The sequence below is a fragment of the Pecten maximus genome, chromosome 18, assembly GCF_902652985.1.
Source record: "Pecten maximus chromosome 18, xPecMax1.1, whole genome shotgun sequence".
Classification (NCBI taxonomy): Eukaryota; Metazoa; Mollusca; class Bivalvia; order Pectinida; family Pectinidae; genus Pecten; species Pecten maximus.
The window spans coordinates 29,632,572-29,649,557 of NC_047032.1; the positions used below are offsets into that span (position 1 = coordinate 29,632,572).

The 16,986-nt window shown below is 43.3% G+C and overlaps 1 protein-coding gene across 2 annotated transcripts in view; it reads right to left on the minus strand.

Moving 5' to 3' along the window:
- Nucleotides 1-1,158: 1,158 nt before the first annotated feature.
- LOC117316651 (gamma-tubulin complex component 5-like) overlaps nt 1,159-16,986 on the minus strand; it is a 53,389-nt gene continuing 37,561 nt past the window's right edge. Inside the window, exons 17-24 of one of the 2 annotated variants that reach the window (XM_033871348.1) lie at nt 10,327-10,418; nt 9,926-10,010; nt 9,037-9,157; nt 8,395-8,555; nt 4,682-4,896; nt 4,162-4,262; nt 2,403-2,433; nt 1,159-1,473 (exon numbers count right to left, since the gene is read on the minus strand). In XM_033871348.1, coding sequence (XP_033727239.1) covers nt 1,440-1,473; nt 2,403-2,433; nt 4,162-4,262; nt 4,682-4,896; nt 8,395-8,555; nt 9,037-9,157; nt 9,926-10,010; nt 10,327-10,418 — 840 coding nt within the window. In that variant the 3' untranslated portion in view covers nt 1,159-1,439. Of the gene's footprint in view, nt 1,474-1,847; nt 2,213-2,394; nt 2,434-4,161; nt 4,263-4,681; nt 4,897-8,394; nt 8,556-9,036; nt 9,158-9,925; nt 10,011-10,326; nt 10,419-16,986 lie in introns of those variants that run through there. The other variant, XM_033871349.1, reaches the window with a different exon arrangement.

Consider the following 16,986-nt stretch of genomic DNA (forward strand, 5'->3'; position numbering starts at 1 on the left):
CCAGTGACTGGAGCAGTTTACAATGGCCAATGAGGATTGTCTCGGTTTTAATTTGAACTCAAAATTATGAGCTTAATTAGCATATTTGTGAAATACAAGTTTTGTCAGAATGTATGGTTGTATTGGGTAAACCAGGGCTCAGTGTAATTGTGGTTCCACAGTGTATCCTAACTTTAGTGCTTATCTGAAGCAAATGACAAGTACTTGGGGCATCAGATGTGTAACTGCCAACTTGGAGCGAGTATGTTCATGAACAAGGCGTGGACCCTGGATAAGTGCTATTAACTTTATGCTGTGTATGTTGTATACTTCTACACCAGTACATAAATATTTAAGAAATTAACACATGAACAGCATGGTAATCTACTTGATTGATAATATGTTTCAACTGGAAAGGCCAAAAATTACCTAGTGCTATATTTTATGTAACTTAGGTGAGGCCCTACTCATGCTTGTGGTGAAATTATGGCCCTTCTAGTGCACGTGCTGAAATAAGTTGTATTTTTATTTCATAGAAATCAAGTTTCTTTAGAATATTAAGTTATTAACAAATGGCTTTAACATCAAATTTCAGATTTTAATCTAAGTAGGGAGATATTAAGGACATGTTGATATTTCAGTTCAATAGACTCTGCAAATGATCTTAGCTTTACACTACAGCAGAACGGTTTTAACTGCTTTATAGTTAAATTTGAATTAAACTTGCGAATGTGATATCATCGGAGTAAATTAAAACTGTTTTAAAACCTACCTGGATTAAATGTATATTGGTATGTATATTTGCTGTAGTTTTCTCACCCTCCTTGGGGATTAAATGTTTTGATTTAAAAATCAAACCAAGTGTTTGTTATTTGTGCATGTTAATTTTGCAGTTGATCAAAGCATTGATTATGACAAAGGCAGTTTGTTTGATGGGTTTATCGCCCCATGAACAGCCAGAGTCATTTTGAGGCGGGGTCTCTCTCTTGTAGTAGTTGGTAACTACCTCACTGAACAACATACAAGAGGCCCGTTGCATGCCATCCAGAGCAATTAGGGTAAAGCGTCTTGCCCAAGGACACACCCACGACATCACAAGCCGGATTCACGAGAAACAAATGCGGGCGGGTAGGGAGCAACAAGGCACCCACCGTGGATCATCATTATAAAGGCAGAAACTTATATTAATATAGAATTTTATTAAATAAATGGCATGATCACAGTTAAACAAGATGAATTACATGTATCAATACTAAGCTACATGTATTTATATCCAAAGTTATGAAGTATTGTCGGCATAGTATAGTGAAGAACATCAGTCAACATCATATATAACCAAAGTTATCAGCTCTACTTCATGAAAAACTTTATCTCTGCAGTAAACTCCATCAGGGAAGCAAGGTAAACTTTACAGAGACCATTTGTCCAGATCAAGGTCAATTTTGAGTGTAGCGAGTATGTCAGTGGGGTCGTAGTCTGGTGACATGTTCTGTGTGTAGCGAGTATGTCAGTGGGGTCGTAGTCTGGTGACATGTTCTGTGTGTAGCGAGTATGTCAGTGGGGTCGTAGTCTGGTGACATGTTCTGTGTGTAGCGAGTATGTCAGTGGGGTCGTAGTCTGGTGACATGTTCTGTGTGTAGCGAGTATGTCAGTGGGGTCGTAGTCTGGTGACATGTTCTGTGTGTAGCGAGTATGTCAGTGGGGTCGTAGTCTGGTGACATGTTCTGTGTGTAGCGAGTATGTCAGTGGGGTCGTAGTCTGGTGACATGTTCTGTGTGTAGCGAGTATGTCAGTGGGGTCGTAGTCTGGTGACATGTTCTGTGTGTAGCGAGTATGTCAGTGGGGTCGTAGTCTGGTGACGTGTGTGTAGCGAGTATGTCAGTGGGGTCGTAGTCTGGTGACATGTTCTGTGTGTAGCGAGTATGTCAGTGGGGTCGTAGTCTGGTGACATGTTCTGTGTTTAGCGAGTATGTCAGTGGGGTCGTAGTCTGGTGACATGTTCTGTGTGTAGCGAGTATGTCAGTGGGGTCGTAGTCTGGTGACATGTTGTGTGTGTAGCGAGTATGTCAGTGGGGTCGTAGTCTGGTGACATGTTCTGTGTGTAGCGAGTATGTCAGTGGGGTCGTAGTCTGGTGACATGTTCTGTGTTTAGCGAGTATGTCAGTGGGGTCGTAGTCTGGTGACATGTTCTGTGTGTAGCGAGTATGTCAGTGGGGTCGTAGTCTGGTGACATGTTCTGTGTGTAGCGAGTATGTCAGTGGGGTCGTAGTCTGGTGACATGTGTGTGTAGCGAGTATGTCAGTGGGGTCGTAGTCTGGTGACATGTGTGTGTAGCGAGTATGTCAGTGGGGTCGTAGTCTGGTGACATGTTCTGTGTGTAGCGAGTATGTCAGTGGGGTCGTAGTCTGGTGACATGTTCTGTTGAGGTGATCAGGGCGAAGGCGAGGGATTCCACTGAAATAAAAAAAAAAAAAAGGTCAAAACAAACCGAGATGGAATTACAGTTAATCAACTGTTACAATTTTACTTTGATCTTCTGACCTTGACTTTCATCTGACCATCGCATCATTGATCTCCTGACCTTGACTTTCATCTGACCATCCCTATCATCAATCTCCTGACCTTGACTTTTATCTGACCATCCTATCATCAATCTCCTGACCTTGACTTTTATCTGACCATCCTATCATCGATCTCCTGACCTTGACTTTCATCTGACCATCCTATCATCAATCTCCTGACCTTGACTTTCATCTGACCATCCTATCATTGATCTCCTGACCTTGACATTCATTTGACCATCCTATCATCTGACCATCCTATCATCAATCTCCTGACCTTGACTTTCATCTGACCATCCTATCATCAATCTCTTGACCTTGACTTTCATCTGACCATCCTATCATCAATCTCCTGACCTTGACTTTTATCTGACCATCCTATCATCAATCTCCTGACCTTGACTTTCATCTTACCATCCTATAATCAATCTCCTGACCTTGACTTTCATCTGACCATCCTATCATTGATCTCCTGATGCCAACTCGATTTGCAATCTTCTCGGAAGAGAAGCCTTCTCAGAAGATCGTATTCCGTTATATGTAAATCGAGTTTTTAAAGTTTTTAAGTTTTCTCGAACATTATGACACAAACATGTGCACGTATGTGGCAGAAATCCTTCTCTAGTGAAACTCATCACTCGCACACTAAAACATGGTCGCCGCCATCTTGGAAGATAAATATTCCAGCTTCGAAACGGAAGAGGTAGAAGATCTTCCAGAAGCAGAAGAGCTACAAATCGACTGATCGGAAGATATATTCTAGAAGGAGAAGAGTGCAAATCGAGTGATCGGAAGATATATTCTAGAAGGAGAAGAGTGCAAATCGAGTTGGCCATCTGACCTTAACTTTCATCTGACCATCCTGTCATCATTCTCCTGACCTTGACTTTCATTGACTATCGTATCATTGATCTTCTGACCTTGACATTCATTGACCATCTTATCATTGATCTCCTGAACTTGACTTTCATTTGACCATCCTATCATAGATCTTTTGACCTTGACTTTCATCGTGTTGTAAACATCCTATCAACAGCTATGATAATTAAATGATGGTCTGTTATTGGAAGGGATGAGATACATCGGTTAATATCAAAAAAGGGTGAACAGATAAATCGGAACCCATCCCTCAGACTGCCTGCAGTATGAGATTGTTATTGAGATGAAAATATGTTACGACAATTTGACAGCTGACTTGACTCTTTGTCCTATCGCCAAATAGTGAATTGTGGTCAAGACTGAAGCTCACAAACAATTATTAATCAATCTTTGTGTTAAGGTTAAGTATCTTATCAGAGTGGAAGATCTTAGTGTCCAAAGTAACATTCCCAGTTGATGATAATAGATTTAATTCATTGTCATACTTCATGTTTAACAAGGTCAAGGAATATCAACCAATGTTGAATTTAAACTGATCAACAAAATGATGAATTTGTGCATTAACAATCCACAGAAACTTTTTTTAACTGATGCGATCATGATTTAGACGAATTCTTTCGGTGCAAAAAACCCCCAAAAGAAGATAACCACTAAAACATTTCAACAAGTAATCTTCAGTGGTTGAGGACGTATGAGAACAGTCCCTGTTGTGGCCTTGGTAATGAGGCTATAGATGGCTTACGATGTGGGAAAGAGCCTCTTTTGATGACATTGTTAAGGAAGGAAGCAAGGAACTGGATACACCGAGAAAACTCCACCTCGATCTCCTGTATAGTTTTTATACTGAAACAAACATTTAGATACGTTAACACAGAATTTTTTTTTTTATCTCGAATGTACCTGTCAGTGTAAGATACATGTATGTATTATAAATTAGGATGTAGGATACTGTTGAATTTATTTTTCATGGAGATGATTTTTCATGATTTTATTCTCGTATACTATTTCATGTCAATTTTACATTCCCATACCACATCTTCCCACAAAAAGAGAAAATGTTTTCAGTTGAATACATACAATATTTATATTTTAACACTCCAGGCAATTAACCTCCATTTCCTGACAACAAATATAAAACGGATATTTGCTGTTTTTTTTATGTGATCATCCCAATGTATGATGATAATTTTTTCACAAATATTCTTTGGTTAACAGGTTTATTAAGTACCTACCTTCTATCTACAAATATAACAGATTTATACCTGATGTGATGAATTCCTTTGTCCCAGAGATTGTGGAATGTCAGAATGAGGTTGAGAACCTTCATGACGGCTTCTTTGAGGAACTTAACTTTGTTGTGGAGGAGACAACGCTCATGTATCTTGTGGATATAGTCGTTATGGACCTTAATTATTTGATCAAGATCCCTTGCCTTCTGTATCTCTGTCTGGAACTCCAGCCCTGTGCTGTGTAATATCTTGGTAAAGGCAAAAATAAGAGTTGAAACAAAACCATGGCCTATCCATTGGAAACCATCACTACCTCTAGTACTTTTTTCTATTTATTTTAAGTTCTTACTTTACGGTCTTTTTAAGATCTCCATGCCTGGACCCTGCCTATTCACCGGGATACTCCCCTTCATGTTCCTATTCACCGGGATACTCCCGTACGTGTTCCTATTCACTGAGATACTCCCGTACGTGTTCCTATTCACTGAGATACCCCCCTACATGTTCCTATTCACCGGGATACTCTCCTACATGTTCCTATTCACCGGGATACTCCCCTACATGTTCCTATTCACTGAGATACTCCCCTACATGTTCCTATTCACTGGGATACTCCCCTTCATGTTCCTATTCACCGGGATACTCCCCTACATGTTCCTATTCACTGGGATACTCCCCTACATGTTCCTATTCACTGAGATACTCCCCTTCATGTTCCTATTCACCTGGGATAACTCCCCTACATGTTCCTATTCACCTGGGATACTCCCCTACATGTTTCCTATTCACTGAGATACTCCCCTTCATGTTCCTATTCACTGGGATACTCCCCTTCATGTTCCTATTCACCGGGATACTCCCCTACATGTTCCTATTCACTGGGATACTCCCCTACATGTTCCTATTCACTGAGATACTCCCCTACATGTTCCTATTCACTGGGATACTCCCCTACATGTTCCTATTCACCGGGATACTCCCCTACATGTTCCTATTCACCGAGATACTCCCCTACATGTTCCTATTCACCGGGATACTCCCCTACATGTTCCTATTCACCGGGATACTTCCCTACATGTTCCGAGTCACTGGGATACTCCCGTACGTGTTCCTATTCACTGGGATACTCCCTACATGTTCCTATTCACCGGGATACTCCCCTACATGTTTCTATTCACTGGGATACTCTCTTACATGTTCCTATTCACCGGGATACTCCCCTACATGTTCCTATTCACTGGGATACTCTCCTACATGTTCCTATTCACTGGGATACTCTCTTACATGTTCCTATTCACTGGGATACTCCCCTACATGTTCCTATTCACTGGGATACTCTCCTACATGTTCCTATTCACCGGGATACTCCCCTACATGTTCCTATTCACTGGGATACTCCCCTACATGTTCCTATTCACTGGGATACTCTCCTACATGTTCCTTTTCACTGGGATACTCTCCTATATGTTCCTATTCACCGAGATACTCTCGTACATGTTCCTATTCGCTGGGATACTCTCCTACATGTTCCTATTCACTGGGATACTCCCCTACATGTTCCTATTCACCGGGATACTCCCCTACATGTTCCTATTCACTGGGATACTCCCCTACATGTTCCTATTCACTTGGACACTCCCCTACATGTTCCTATTCACTGGGATACTCCCGTACATGTTCCTATTCACTGGGATACTCCCGTACATGTTCCTATTCACCGGGATACTCCCCTACATGTTCCTATTCACCGGGATACTCCCCTACATGTTCCTATTCACTGTGATACTCCCCTACATGTTCCTATTCACTGGGATACTCCCTTACATGTTCCTATTCACTGGGATACTCCCCTACATGTTCCTATTCACTGGGATACTCCCTTACATGTTCCTATTCACTGGGATACTCCCCTACATGTTCCTATTCACTGGGATACTCCCCTACATGTTCCTATTCACCGGGACACTCCCCTACATGTTCCTATTCACTGGGATACGCCCCTACATGTTCCTATTCACCGGGATACTCCCTACATGTTCCTATTCACCGGGATACTCCCCTACATGTTTCTATTCACTGGGATACTCTCTTACATGTTCCTATTCACCGGGATACTCCCCTACATGTTCCTATTCACTGGGATACTCTCCTACATGTTCCTATTCACTGGGATACTCTCTTACATGTTCCTATTCACTGGGATACTCCCCTACATGTTCCTATTCACTGGGATACTCTCCTACATGTTCCTATTCACCGGGATACTCCCCTACATGTTCCTATTCACTGGGATACTCCCCTACATGTTCCTATTCACTGGGATACTCTCCTACATGTTCCTTTTCACTGGGATACTCTCCTACATGTTCCTTTTCACCGAGATACTCTCGTACATGTTCCTATTCGCTGGGATACTCTCCTATATGTTCCTATTCACTGGGATACTCCCCTACATGTTCCTATTCACCGGGATACTCCCCTACATGTTCCTATTCACTGGGATACTCCCGTACATGTTCCTATTCACCGGGATACTCCCCTACATGTTCCTATTCACCGGGATACTCCCCTACATGTTCCTATTCACTGTGATACTCCCCTACATGTTCCTATTCACTGGGATACTCCTACATGTTCCTATTCACTGGGATACTCTCGTACATGTTCCTATTCGCTGGGATACTCTCCTATATGTTCCTATTCACTGGGATACTCCCCTACATGTTCCTATTCACCGGGATACTCCCCTACATGTTCCTATTCACTGGGATACTCCCGTACATGTTCCTATTCACCGGGATACTCCCCTACATGTTCCTATTCACTGTGATACTCCCCTACATGTTCCTATTCACTGGGATACTCCTACATGTTCCTATTCACTGGGATACTCTCCTACATGTTCCTATTCACCGGGATACCCCCTACATGTTCCTATTCACCGGGATACTCCCCTACATGTTCCTATTCACCGGGATACTCCCTACATGTTCCTATTCACTGGGATACTCCCTACATGTTCCTATTCACCAGGATACTCCCCTACATGTTCCTATTCACTGGGATACCCCCTACATGTTCCTATTCACTGGGATACTCCCCTACATGTTCCTATTCACTGGGATACTCCCCTACATGTTCCTATTCACTGGGATACTCCCCTACACGTTCCTATCAGGTATCTCTTATGTTTTACCAGACCCCTTCCCAAAATACAGGACCTTTCTCCTAGCCAATGGAATCCTCCCAATACTAAGTACTATCCCCCATCCTGTATGACTCTCCAGGAATGGTAATGACACCCTCCATCCTATATACTGTATACTTTAAACAGACTTAAGACTGAGGTATTCTACTTAGCAGTTTTTCTGCTGAAAACATTCGACTATATTATGAAAGCACTTAATACAGTTTCTATTAGTTGCTTTCCACAGTAACTGTGCGACAATTCATTATCATGCTATTTATATGCCCCGCCATGAAATTGGGGGGTGGGGGCAGGCATGGTGTTACCCATGTCCGTTCTGTCCTGTCACGTGCCGTCCCAATGCAATGTAACTAGCTAAGTGTCAAGTGGCAGCGGGGTCATTTATCTCTTACAGACATTTTCTTGTTGTTTAAATTTTGTGAGGCACAACTTAAGCACAAAAATATATAATTTACAGTATATCACTGGTTCATCAGGGATCCTCACATTATATGAAGGGTTTAAAGTTAAATGGGATTAATTTTAGTATGTCACCTACTCTTGTCATGATGTAGTTGTGTAGACTATTCACAAAAAATAACAGCCTCATACGGAGAACATGCACCCTGTGTACACGAGCTGAACTGGCGAGCTCCTCATCCAGGGTAAGTAACTCTTCATCTCGAGACCTACTCTTGATTATATCCTCCTTTTCTAGATCTAGAAATTATAAAAACATTTGAAAGTTAAAAAGATAATTGTGTGATGCCTTCATGATTGCGATGTAATTTTAGCGAAAAAAATTGAACATACATATATTTCTCATGTTAAATCGATGTATTTTGCTATGCTGGAAGAATTTAAAAAAATACATATAGTGATGAAAAATTAGCACCGTAGTAATTATTAAAAACAAAATACACAAAAAATAAAAATAAAAAAAAATTTCAAAGACTATTTAGTGTTGGTTCATTTTTCATATATATTATAAATCATTATTGCCACTTTATAAAGCGAATAAAAAGCTTATGAACATTTATTAAATTTAAGATACCATCTCTATTAAGAGACCACTCTCCATTAAGAGACCGTTTTTCAACTTCCCTTGAGTGGTCGCTTAATACAGATTCGACTGTATATTAATTCGGCCCGAGTTCTCAGTTTTTGTACGAGGAGTTTCAAAATTGTATGCCATACTTACCAAAGAATCGCAGTTCATCAAGACAGTATTTTGCTCGCTTGATCTGCAGGAGGAAGCTGAACACCTGATTATAGATGTTCTGACACTTTGTGTTGATGACAACATCTACAGGCCATGGTACCTACAATATATATATACAATCATGTACATCCGACTTTGTGTTAAGACATACAATGGTGTGTATAAGATAATTTATACATGTATAACGTAGTTAATTTCACGGGGCTATTATTTCATGGTTTACCCAGGTGGAACTATTTTAAGGGTATTCAAATTTCACACAACACCACTATAAATTGAACATGTGATCACTTTATTCTATACATTTCGTTGTATATATATTTTCACTCACAATATTACCAACTATATAGAGTATGTTGCCCAATATTACCAACTATATAGAGTATGTTGCCCAATATTGAAATAAAATATCTTCAGTAAACTAGTAACATATTTAACCCTGAGAAACTATAAAGCTAGCAGAACCAGCACTCCTATCATTACAAATAGCTGTTCGTGGCCGCCTTGTGGTATTCAATAGAGATCCTAACTATAAGATGAATGTCACATCCATGAACTGTTTTATTCTTTCAGTGTATTCCAGAGACATCAGACTGCCGGACCCGACCGGTAAACCTTTCATCTGACCAATGATTGACTTTAATTAACCTGACCAAATGTCCAGCATCCAATTTGTTAATTGGTTTTAATTTGTATAAGTAAGAATCTCCCAAAACATTTCAAAAATATGGAAGGGAAGAATTTTAATCAGTCAGACATATTCTCTTTCGGTCCTAAGTGTTTGGTAATTACATAAGCAAATATTTAATTTACATTTACATACTTTTTATTAGAGAGTTGGGTAATGATCTGAAATGTAATATTTTACCTTGTAATGAAGTGTCATACAATCGGTTACATTGATAGGGTTTGGTTCTGAGGACGAAGGAATCGAACTGATCTCTATGGTCAGCCTAAAACATAGGTAACAAAATACATACTCAGAGTATATTTATCAGTAAGGTGAAACAAATTAAGAACTGGAAATATGAAAAGCATGCAGCCCCGCATTTTATCTACATAGCATTAAATCCACTGTCTGAAGGATGTCTCAACAATTTAAGTTAAAATGTGCATATTTTTAAAGAATCCCCCCCCCCCATTACAGTCCTCTCTCAATCTGCTGCCCCTTGTTACAGTAACATTCAGAAATCTACACATAATTTTGTTTTAAAAAGTATTGTAACAGTTTAATCAATCTAGTATTTTCAGGTTGTCCTTTAAGTGTACCTGTTGACCTCATCTGGGAAATAAGTCTGAAGTGCCTCCTGGAGAGTTAGGTTGACAGAAGAAGCATCCCGCCAGTGTTCATGGAGACGAATCTGTAATATCAAGGCACTCTGTATACTACAATATCCTCGTGATGCTGACAAAACACGGACTATAGTTCGTGAGATGAGACCTATAGCAATAGGAGGAATCACATCGGCAGTAAACCACAAGGGCTTGACACGTCCCTAAGACCCAGAGTGACAAATTAGCCCCTGGATCCCATCCTTAGGTCAGGTAATTCAAAATTAAAGTGATCTAGGGGTCTGACACTGGGCGTTATTTTTTAATTCTGGGTCATAGGAATGTGTCAGGCTCATGTGCAGAAAACCAGCTACCAGTGTACTAACTATAAAATATCAAATTTGTTTTTAATCTGAAATATATCAAGGGAGATCATGAGCAGGTGCTAACAAAGATGTATCCACTACCCTTAATGAGTTTGGTTTGGTTTGTTTTTGTTTAACGTCCTAATAACAGCCAGGGTCATTTAAGGACATGCCAGGTTTTGGAGATGGAGGAAAGCGGGAGTACCTGGAGAAAAACCACCGGCCTACGGTCAGTACCTGGCAACTGCCCCACGTAGGTTTCGAACTCGCAACCCAGTGGTGGAGGGCTAGTGATAAAGTGTTGGTACACCTTAACCACTCGGCCACCGCGGCCCCGCCCACCGCGGCCCCGCCCTTTCTGAGTAAATAGTGTACATTGTTTGTGATAACCTGGTAGGTGTTGATGTTCTCACAATGGTGTGAACTTTAGATATCTTTAACATATTGAGCTTTTTAATTTGATTGTGGTCAAGTGCGACCCAGAAAGTAAACCACCGTAATCTAATCAGGTGTAGAACTTGATGGAGTGATGTTTTGATGTGATTATAAACTAAATCTGTCCAGGGGTTCACGAGATATATTGTATATAAACTGGTCACAGACATACGATTGTCTACACTTGCAGATGCACAAAGTAGTAACTATTATAACCCCCCATCTTTATTAAGGGGCGGAAATAACGATAAAAACTAATTTACCTTAAATGAAACTGCATGCTATAATTTGTGAGCAATGAAACTTTGGTGGTGCAGCAAAAATAAAAAATATACTTTATTTGTTATAAAGAAGCCTCACAGTGAAAAAATTACGCTATTAAAGTTTGAGGAGGGCTATTTTAAAATCAATGATTATGGAAACATTATTTGTGGGCAATGGTTTATTTGTGGGCAATGGTTTATTTGTGGGTAATGGTTTATTTGTGGACAGAGGTTTATTTGTGGGCAATGGTTTATTTGTGGGCAATGGTTTATTTGTGGGCAATGGTTTATTTGTGGGCAGAGGGTTTTATGGACAGTAATTTATTGGAGGACAGGGGTTTATTGGAGGACAGGGGTTTATTGGAGGACAGGGTTTATTGGAGGACAGGGGTTTATTGGAGGACAGGGGTTTTTTGGAGGACAGGGTTTATTGGAGGACAGGGGTTTATTGAGGACAGGGTTTATTGGAGGACAGGGGTTTATTGGAGGACAGGGGTTTATTGGAGGACAGGGGTTTATTGGAGGACAGGGGTTATTGGAGGACAGGGGTTTATTGGAGGACAGGGGTTTATTGGAGGACAGAGGGTTATTGGAGGACAGGGGTTTATTGGAGGACAGGGGTTTATTGGAGGACAGAGGGTTATTGGAGGACAGGGGTTTATTGGAGGACAGGGGTTTATTGGAGGACAGGGGTTTATTGGAGGACAGAGGGTTATTGGAGGACAGAGGGTTATTGGAGGACAGGGGTTTATTGGAGGACATGGGTTTATTGGAGGACAGGGGTTTATTGGAGGACAGAGGGTTATTGGAGGACATGGGTTTATTGGAGGACAGGGGTTTATTGGAGGACAGGGGTTTATTTGTGGACAGGGGTTTATTGTGGACAGAGGGTTATTGTGGACAGGGGTTTATTTGTGGGCAATGGTTTATTTGTGGACAGGGGGTTTTTGTGGACAGGGGTTTATTGGAGGACAGGGGTTTATTTGTGGACAGAGGGTTATTGTGGACAGAGGGTTATTGTGGACAGGGGTTTATTTGTGGGCAATGGTTTATTTGTGGACAGGGGTTTATTGGAGGACAGGGGTTTATTTGTGGACAGAGGGTTATTGTGGACAGAGAGTTATTGTGGACAGGGGTTTATTTGTGGGCAATGGTTTATTTGTGGACAGGGGTTTATTTGTGGACAGGGGTTTATTGGAGGACAGGGGTTTATTGGAGGACAGGGGTTTATTGGAGGACAGGGGGTTATTGGAGGACAGGGGTTTATTGGAGGACAGGGGTTTATTGGAGGACAGGGGTTTATTGTGGACAGGGGTTTATTGGAGGACAGGGGTTTATTTGTGGGCAGGGGTTTATTGGAGGACAGGGGTATTGGAGGACAGGGGGTTATTGGAGGACAGGGGTTTATTGTGGACAGGGGTTTATTGGAGGACAGGGGTTTATTGTAGGACAGGGGTTATTGGAGGACAGGGGTTTATTGGAGGACAGGGGACAGGGGTTTATTGGAGGACAGAGGGTTATTGGAGGACAGGGGTTTATTGGAGGACAGGGGTTTATTGGAGGACAGAGGGTTATTGGAGGACAGAGGGTTATTGGAGGACAGGGGTTTATTGGAGGACAGGGGTTTATTTGTGGACAGGGGTTTATTGGAGGACAGGGGTTTATTGGAGGACAGAGAGTTATTGGAGGACAGGGGTTTATTGGAGGACAGGGGTTTATTGGAGGACAGGGGTTTATTTGTGGACAGAGGGTTATTGTGGACAGAGGGTTATTGTGGACAGGGGTTTATTTGTGGGCAATGGTTTATTTGTGGACAGGGGTTTATTTGTGGACAGGGGTTTATTGGAGGACAGGGGTTTATTGGAGGACAGGGGTTTATTGTGGACAGGGGTTTATTGGAGGACAGTGGTTTATTGGAGGACAGGGGTTTATTGGAGGACAGGGGTTTATTGGAGGACAGGGGTTTATTGGAGGACAGAGGGTTATTGGAGGACGGGTTTATTGGAGGACAGGGGTATATTTGTGGGCAATGGTTTATTTGTGGACAGGGGTTTATTTGTGGACAGGGGTTTATTGGAGGACAGGGGTTTATTGTGGACAGGGGTTTATTGGAGGACAGGGGTTTATTGGAGGACAGGGGTTTATTGGAGGACAGGGGTTTATTGGAGGACAGAGGGTTATTGGAGGACGGGTTTATTGGAGGACAGGGGTTTATTGGAGGACAGGGGTTTATTGGAGGACAGAGGGTTATTGGAGGACGGGTTTATTGGAGGACAGGGGTTTATTGGAGGACAGGGGTTTATTGGAGGACAGGGGGTTATTGGAGGACAGGGGTTTATTGGAGGACAGGGGTTTATTGGAGGACAGGGGTTTATTGGAGGACAGGGGTTTATTGGAGGACAGGGGTTTATTGTGGACAGGGGTTTATTGGAGGACAGGGGTTTATTGTGGACAGGGGTTTATTGGAAGACAGGGGTTTATTGTGGACAGGGGTTTATTGGAGGACAGGGGTTTATTTGTGGACAGGGGTTTATTGGAGGACAGGGGTTTATTTGTGGACAGGGGTTTATTGGAGGACAGGGGTTTATTGTGGACAGGGGTTTATTGGAGGACAGAGGTTTATTGGAGGACAGGGGTTTATTGGAGGACAGAGGGTTATTGGAGGACAGGGGTTTATTGGAGGACAGGGGTTTATTGGAGGACAGAGGGTTATTGGAGGACAGAGGGTTATTGGAGGACAGGGGTTTATTGGAGGACAGGGGTTTATTGGAGGACAGGGGTTTATTGGAGGACAGGGGTTTATTTGTGGACAGGGGTTTATTGTGGACAGAGGGTTTATTTGTGGGCAATGGTTTATTTGTGGACAGGGGTTTATTTGTGGACAGGGGTTTATTGGAGGACAGGGGTTTATTGGAGGACAGAGGGTTTATTGGAGGACAGGGGTTTATTGGAGGACAGAGGGTTATTGGAGGACGGGTTTATTGGAGGACAGGGGTATATTTGTGGGCAATGGTTTATTTGTGGACAGGGGTTTATTTGTGGACAGGGGTTTATTGGAGGACAGGGGTTTATTGTGGACAGGGGTTTATTGGAGGACAGGGGTTTATTGGAGGACAGGGGTTTATTGGAGGACAGGGGTTTATTGGAGGACAGAGGGTTATTGGAGGACGGGTTTATTGGAGGACAGGGGTTTATTGGAGGACAGGGGTTTATTGGAGGACAGGGGTTTATTGGAGGACAGAGGGTTATTGGAGGACGGGTTTATTGGAGGACAGGGGTTTATTGGAGGACAGGGGTTTATTGGAGGACAGGGGGTTATTGGAGGACAGGGGGTTATTGGAGGACAGGGGTTTATTGGAGGACAGGGGTTTATTGGAGAACAGGGGTTTATTGGAGGACAGGGGTTTATTGGAGGACAGGGGTTTATTGCGGACAGGGGTTTATTGGAGGACAGGGGTTTATTGTGGACAGGGGTTTATTGGAAGACAGGGGTTTATTGTGGACAGGGGTTTATTGGAGGACAGGGGTTTATTTGTGGACAGGGGTTTATTGGAGGACAGGGGTTTATTGTGGACAGGGGTTTATTGGAGGACAGGGGTTTATTGTGGACAGGGTTTATTGGAGGACAGGGGTTTATTTGTGGACAGGGGTTTATTGGAGGACAGGGGTTTATTTGTGGACAGGGGTTTATTGGAGGACAGGGGTTTATTGGAGGACAGGGGTTATTGGAGGACAGAGGTTTATTGGAGGACAGGGGTTTATTGGAGGACAGAGGGTTATTGGAGGACAGGGTTTATTGGAGGACAGGGGTTTTGGAGGGAGGGGTTTTTGGGGAAAGGGGTTTTTGGGGGAGGGTTTATTGGAGGACAGGGGTTTATGGGGGGGGGTTTTTTTGGAGGACAGGGGGTTATTGGGGAAGGGGTTTTAAAAAAGGGAGGGGAAAGGGGAGTGGGGGGTTTGGGGAGGAGGAAGGGGTTTTTTGGGGGGTTTTTTGGGGGAAAAAAAGGGGGTTTTTTTGGGGGGGGTTTTTGGGGAAGGGGTTTTTGGAAGGGGTTTTTGGGGGCGGGGTTTTTTGGGAAGGGGGTTTTTGGGGGGAAAGGGGGGGTTTTGGGAAGGGGTTTTTTTGGGGGCAGGGGTTTTTTTGGGGGGGGTTTTTTAAAGGGGTTTTTTAAGGGGGTTTTTTGGGGGGGGTTTTTTGGAGGACAGGGGTTATTGGGAAAGGGGGGTTTTTGGAGGACGGGGTTTTTTGGAGGAAAGGGGGTTTTTGGGGGAAAAGGGGTTTTTTGGGGGCAGGGGTTTTTTGGAGGCGGGGGGTTTTTGGGGACAGGGGTTTTTGGGGAGGGGTTTATTGGGGAGGGGGAAGGGGGGTTTTTGGAGGAAAGGGTATTGGGGGACAGGGGTTTTTGGGGACAAGGGTTGGGGGGGGGTTTTTGGGGGGGGTTTAAAGGGGGGGAAAAGGGGGGGGAAAAAAGGGGGGTTTTAAAGGGGGGGGGGGGGGGTTTTTGGGGGGGGGTTATTTGGGGGCCGGGGTTTTGGGGGGGGGTTTTTTGGGGGAGGGGTTTTTTGGGGGACAGGGGTTTTGGGGGACGGGGTTTTTTGGGGAAGGGGGGTTTTGGAGGACAGGGGGTTTTTTGTGGACAGGGTTTTTTGTGGACGAGGGTTATTTTTTGGACAGGGGTTATTGGAAGGGGGGGTTTTTTTGGGAAAGGGGGGTTTTTTTTTGGAAGGGGTTTATTGGAAGGGGGTTTTTTTTACAGAGGGTTATTGGGACAGGGTTTTTGGGGACGGGGTTTTTTGGGGAAGGGGGTTTTTGGGAAGGGGGGGGGTTTATTTGGGGGGGGGGGTTTTAACCCGGGGTTTTTTTGGGGGAAAGGGGTTTTTTGGGGAAAGGGGAGGGGGGGGGGGTTTTTTGGGGGAGGGGGGTTTTTGGGGAAAGGGGTTTTGGGGGCAGGGTTTTTGGAGGACAGGGGTTTATTTGGAGGCAGGGGTTTATTTGTGGACAGGGGTTTATTGGAGGACAGGGGGTTATTGGGGGACAGGGGTTTATTGGAGGACAGGGGTTTATTGGAGGACAGGGGGTTTATTGGAGGACAGGGGTTTATTGGGCAGGGGTTTATTGGAGGACAGGGGTTTATTGTGGACAGAGGGTTATTGGAGGACAGGGGTTTATTGGAGGACAGGGGTTTATTGGAGGACCGGGGTTTATTGGAGGACAGAGGGTTATTGGAGGACAGGGGTTTATTGGAGGACAGGGGTTTATTGGAGGACAGGGGTTTATTGGAGGACAGAGGGTTATTGGAGGACAGGGGTTTATTGGAGGACAGGAGTTTATTGGAGGACAGGGGTTTATTGTGGACAGGGGTTTATTGGAGGACAGGGGGTTATTGGAGGACAGGGGTTTATTGGAGGACAGGGTTTATTGGAGGACAGGGGTTTATTGGAGGACAGGGGTTTATTGTGGACAGGGGTTTATTGGAGGACAGGGGTTTATTGTGGACAGGGGTTTATTGGAGGACAGGGGTTTATTGGAGGACAGAGGGGTTATTGGAGGACAGGGGTTTATTGGAGGACAGGGGTTATTGGAGGACAGAGGG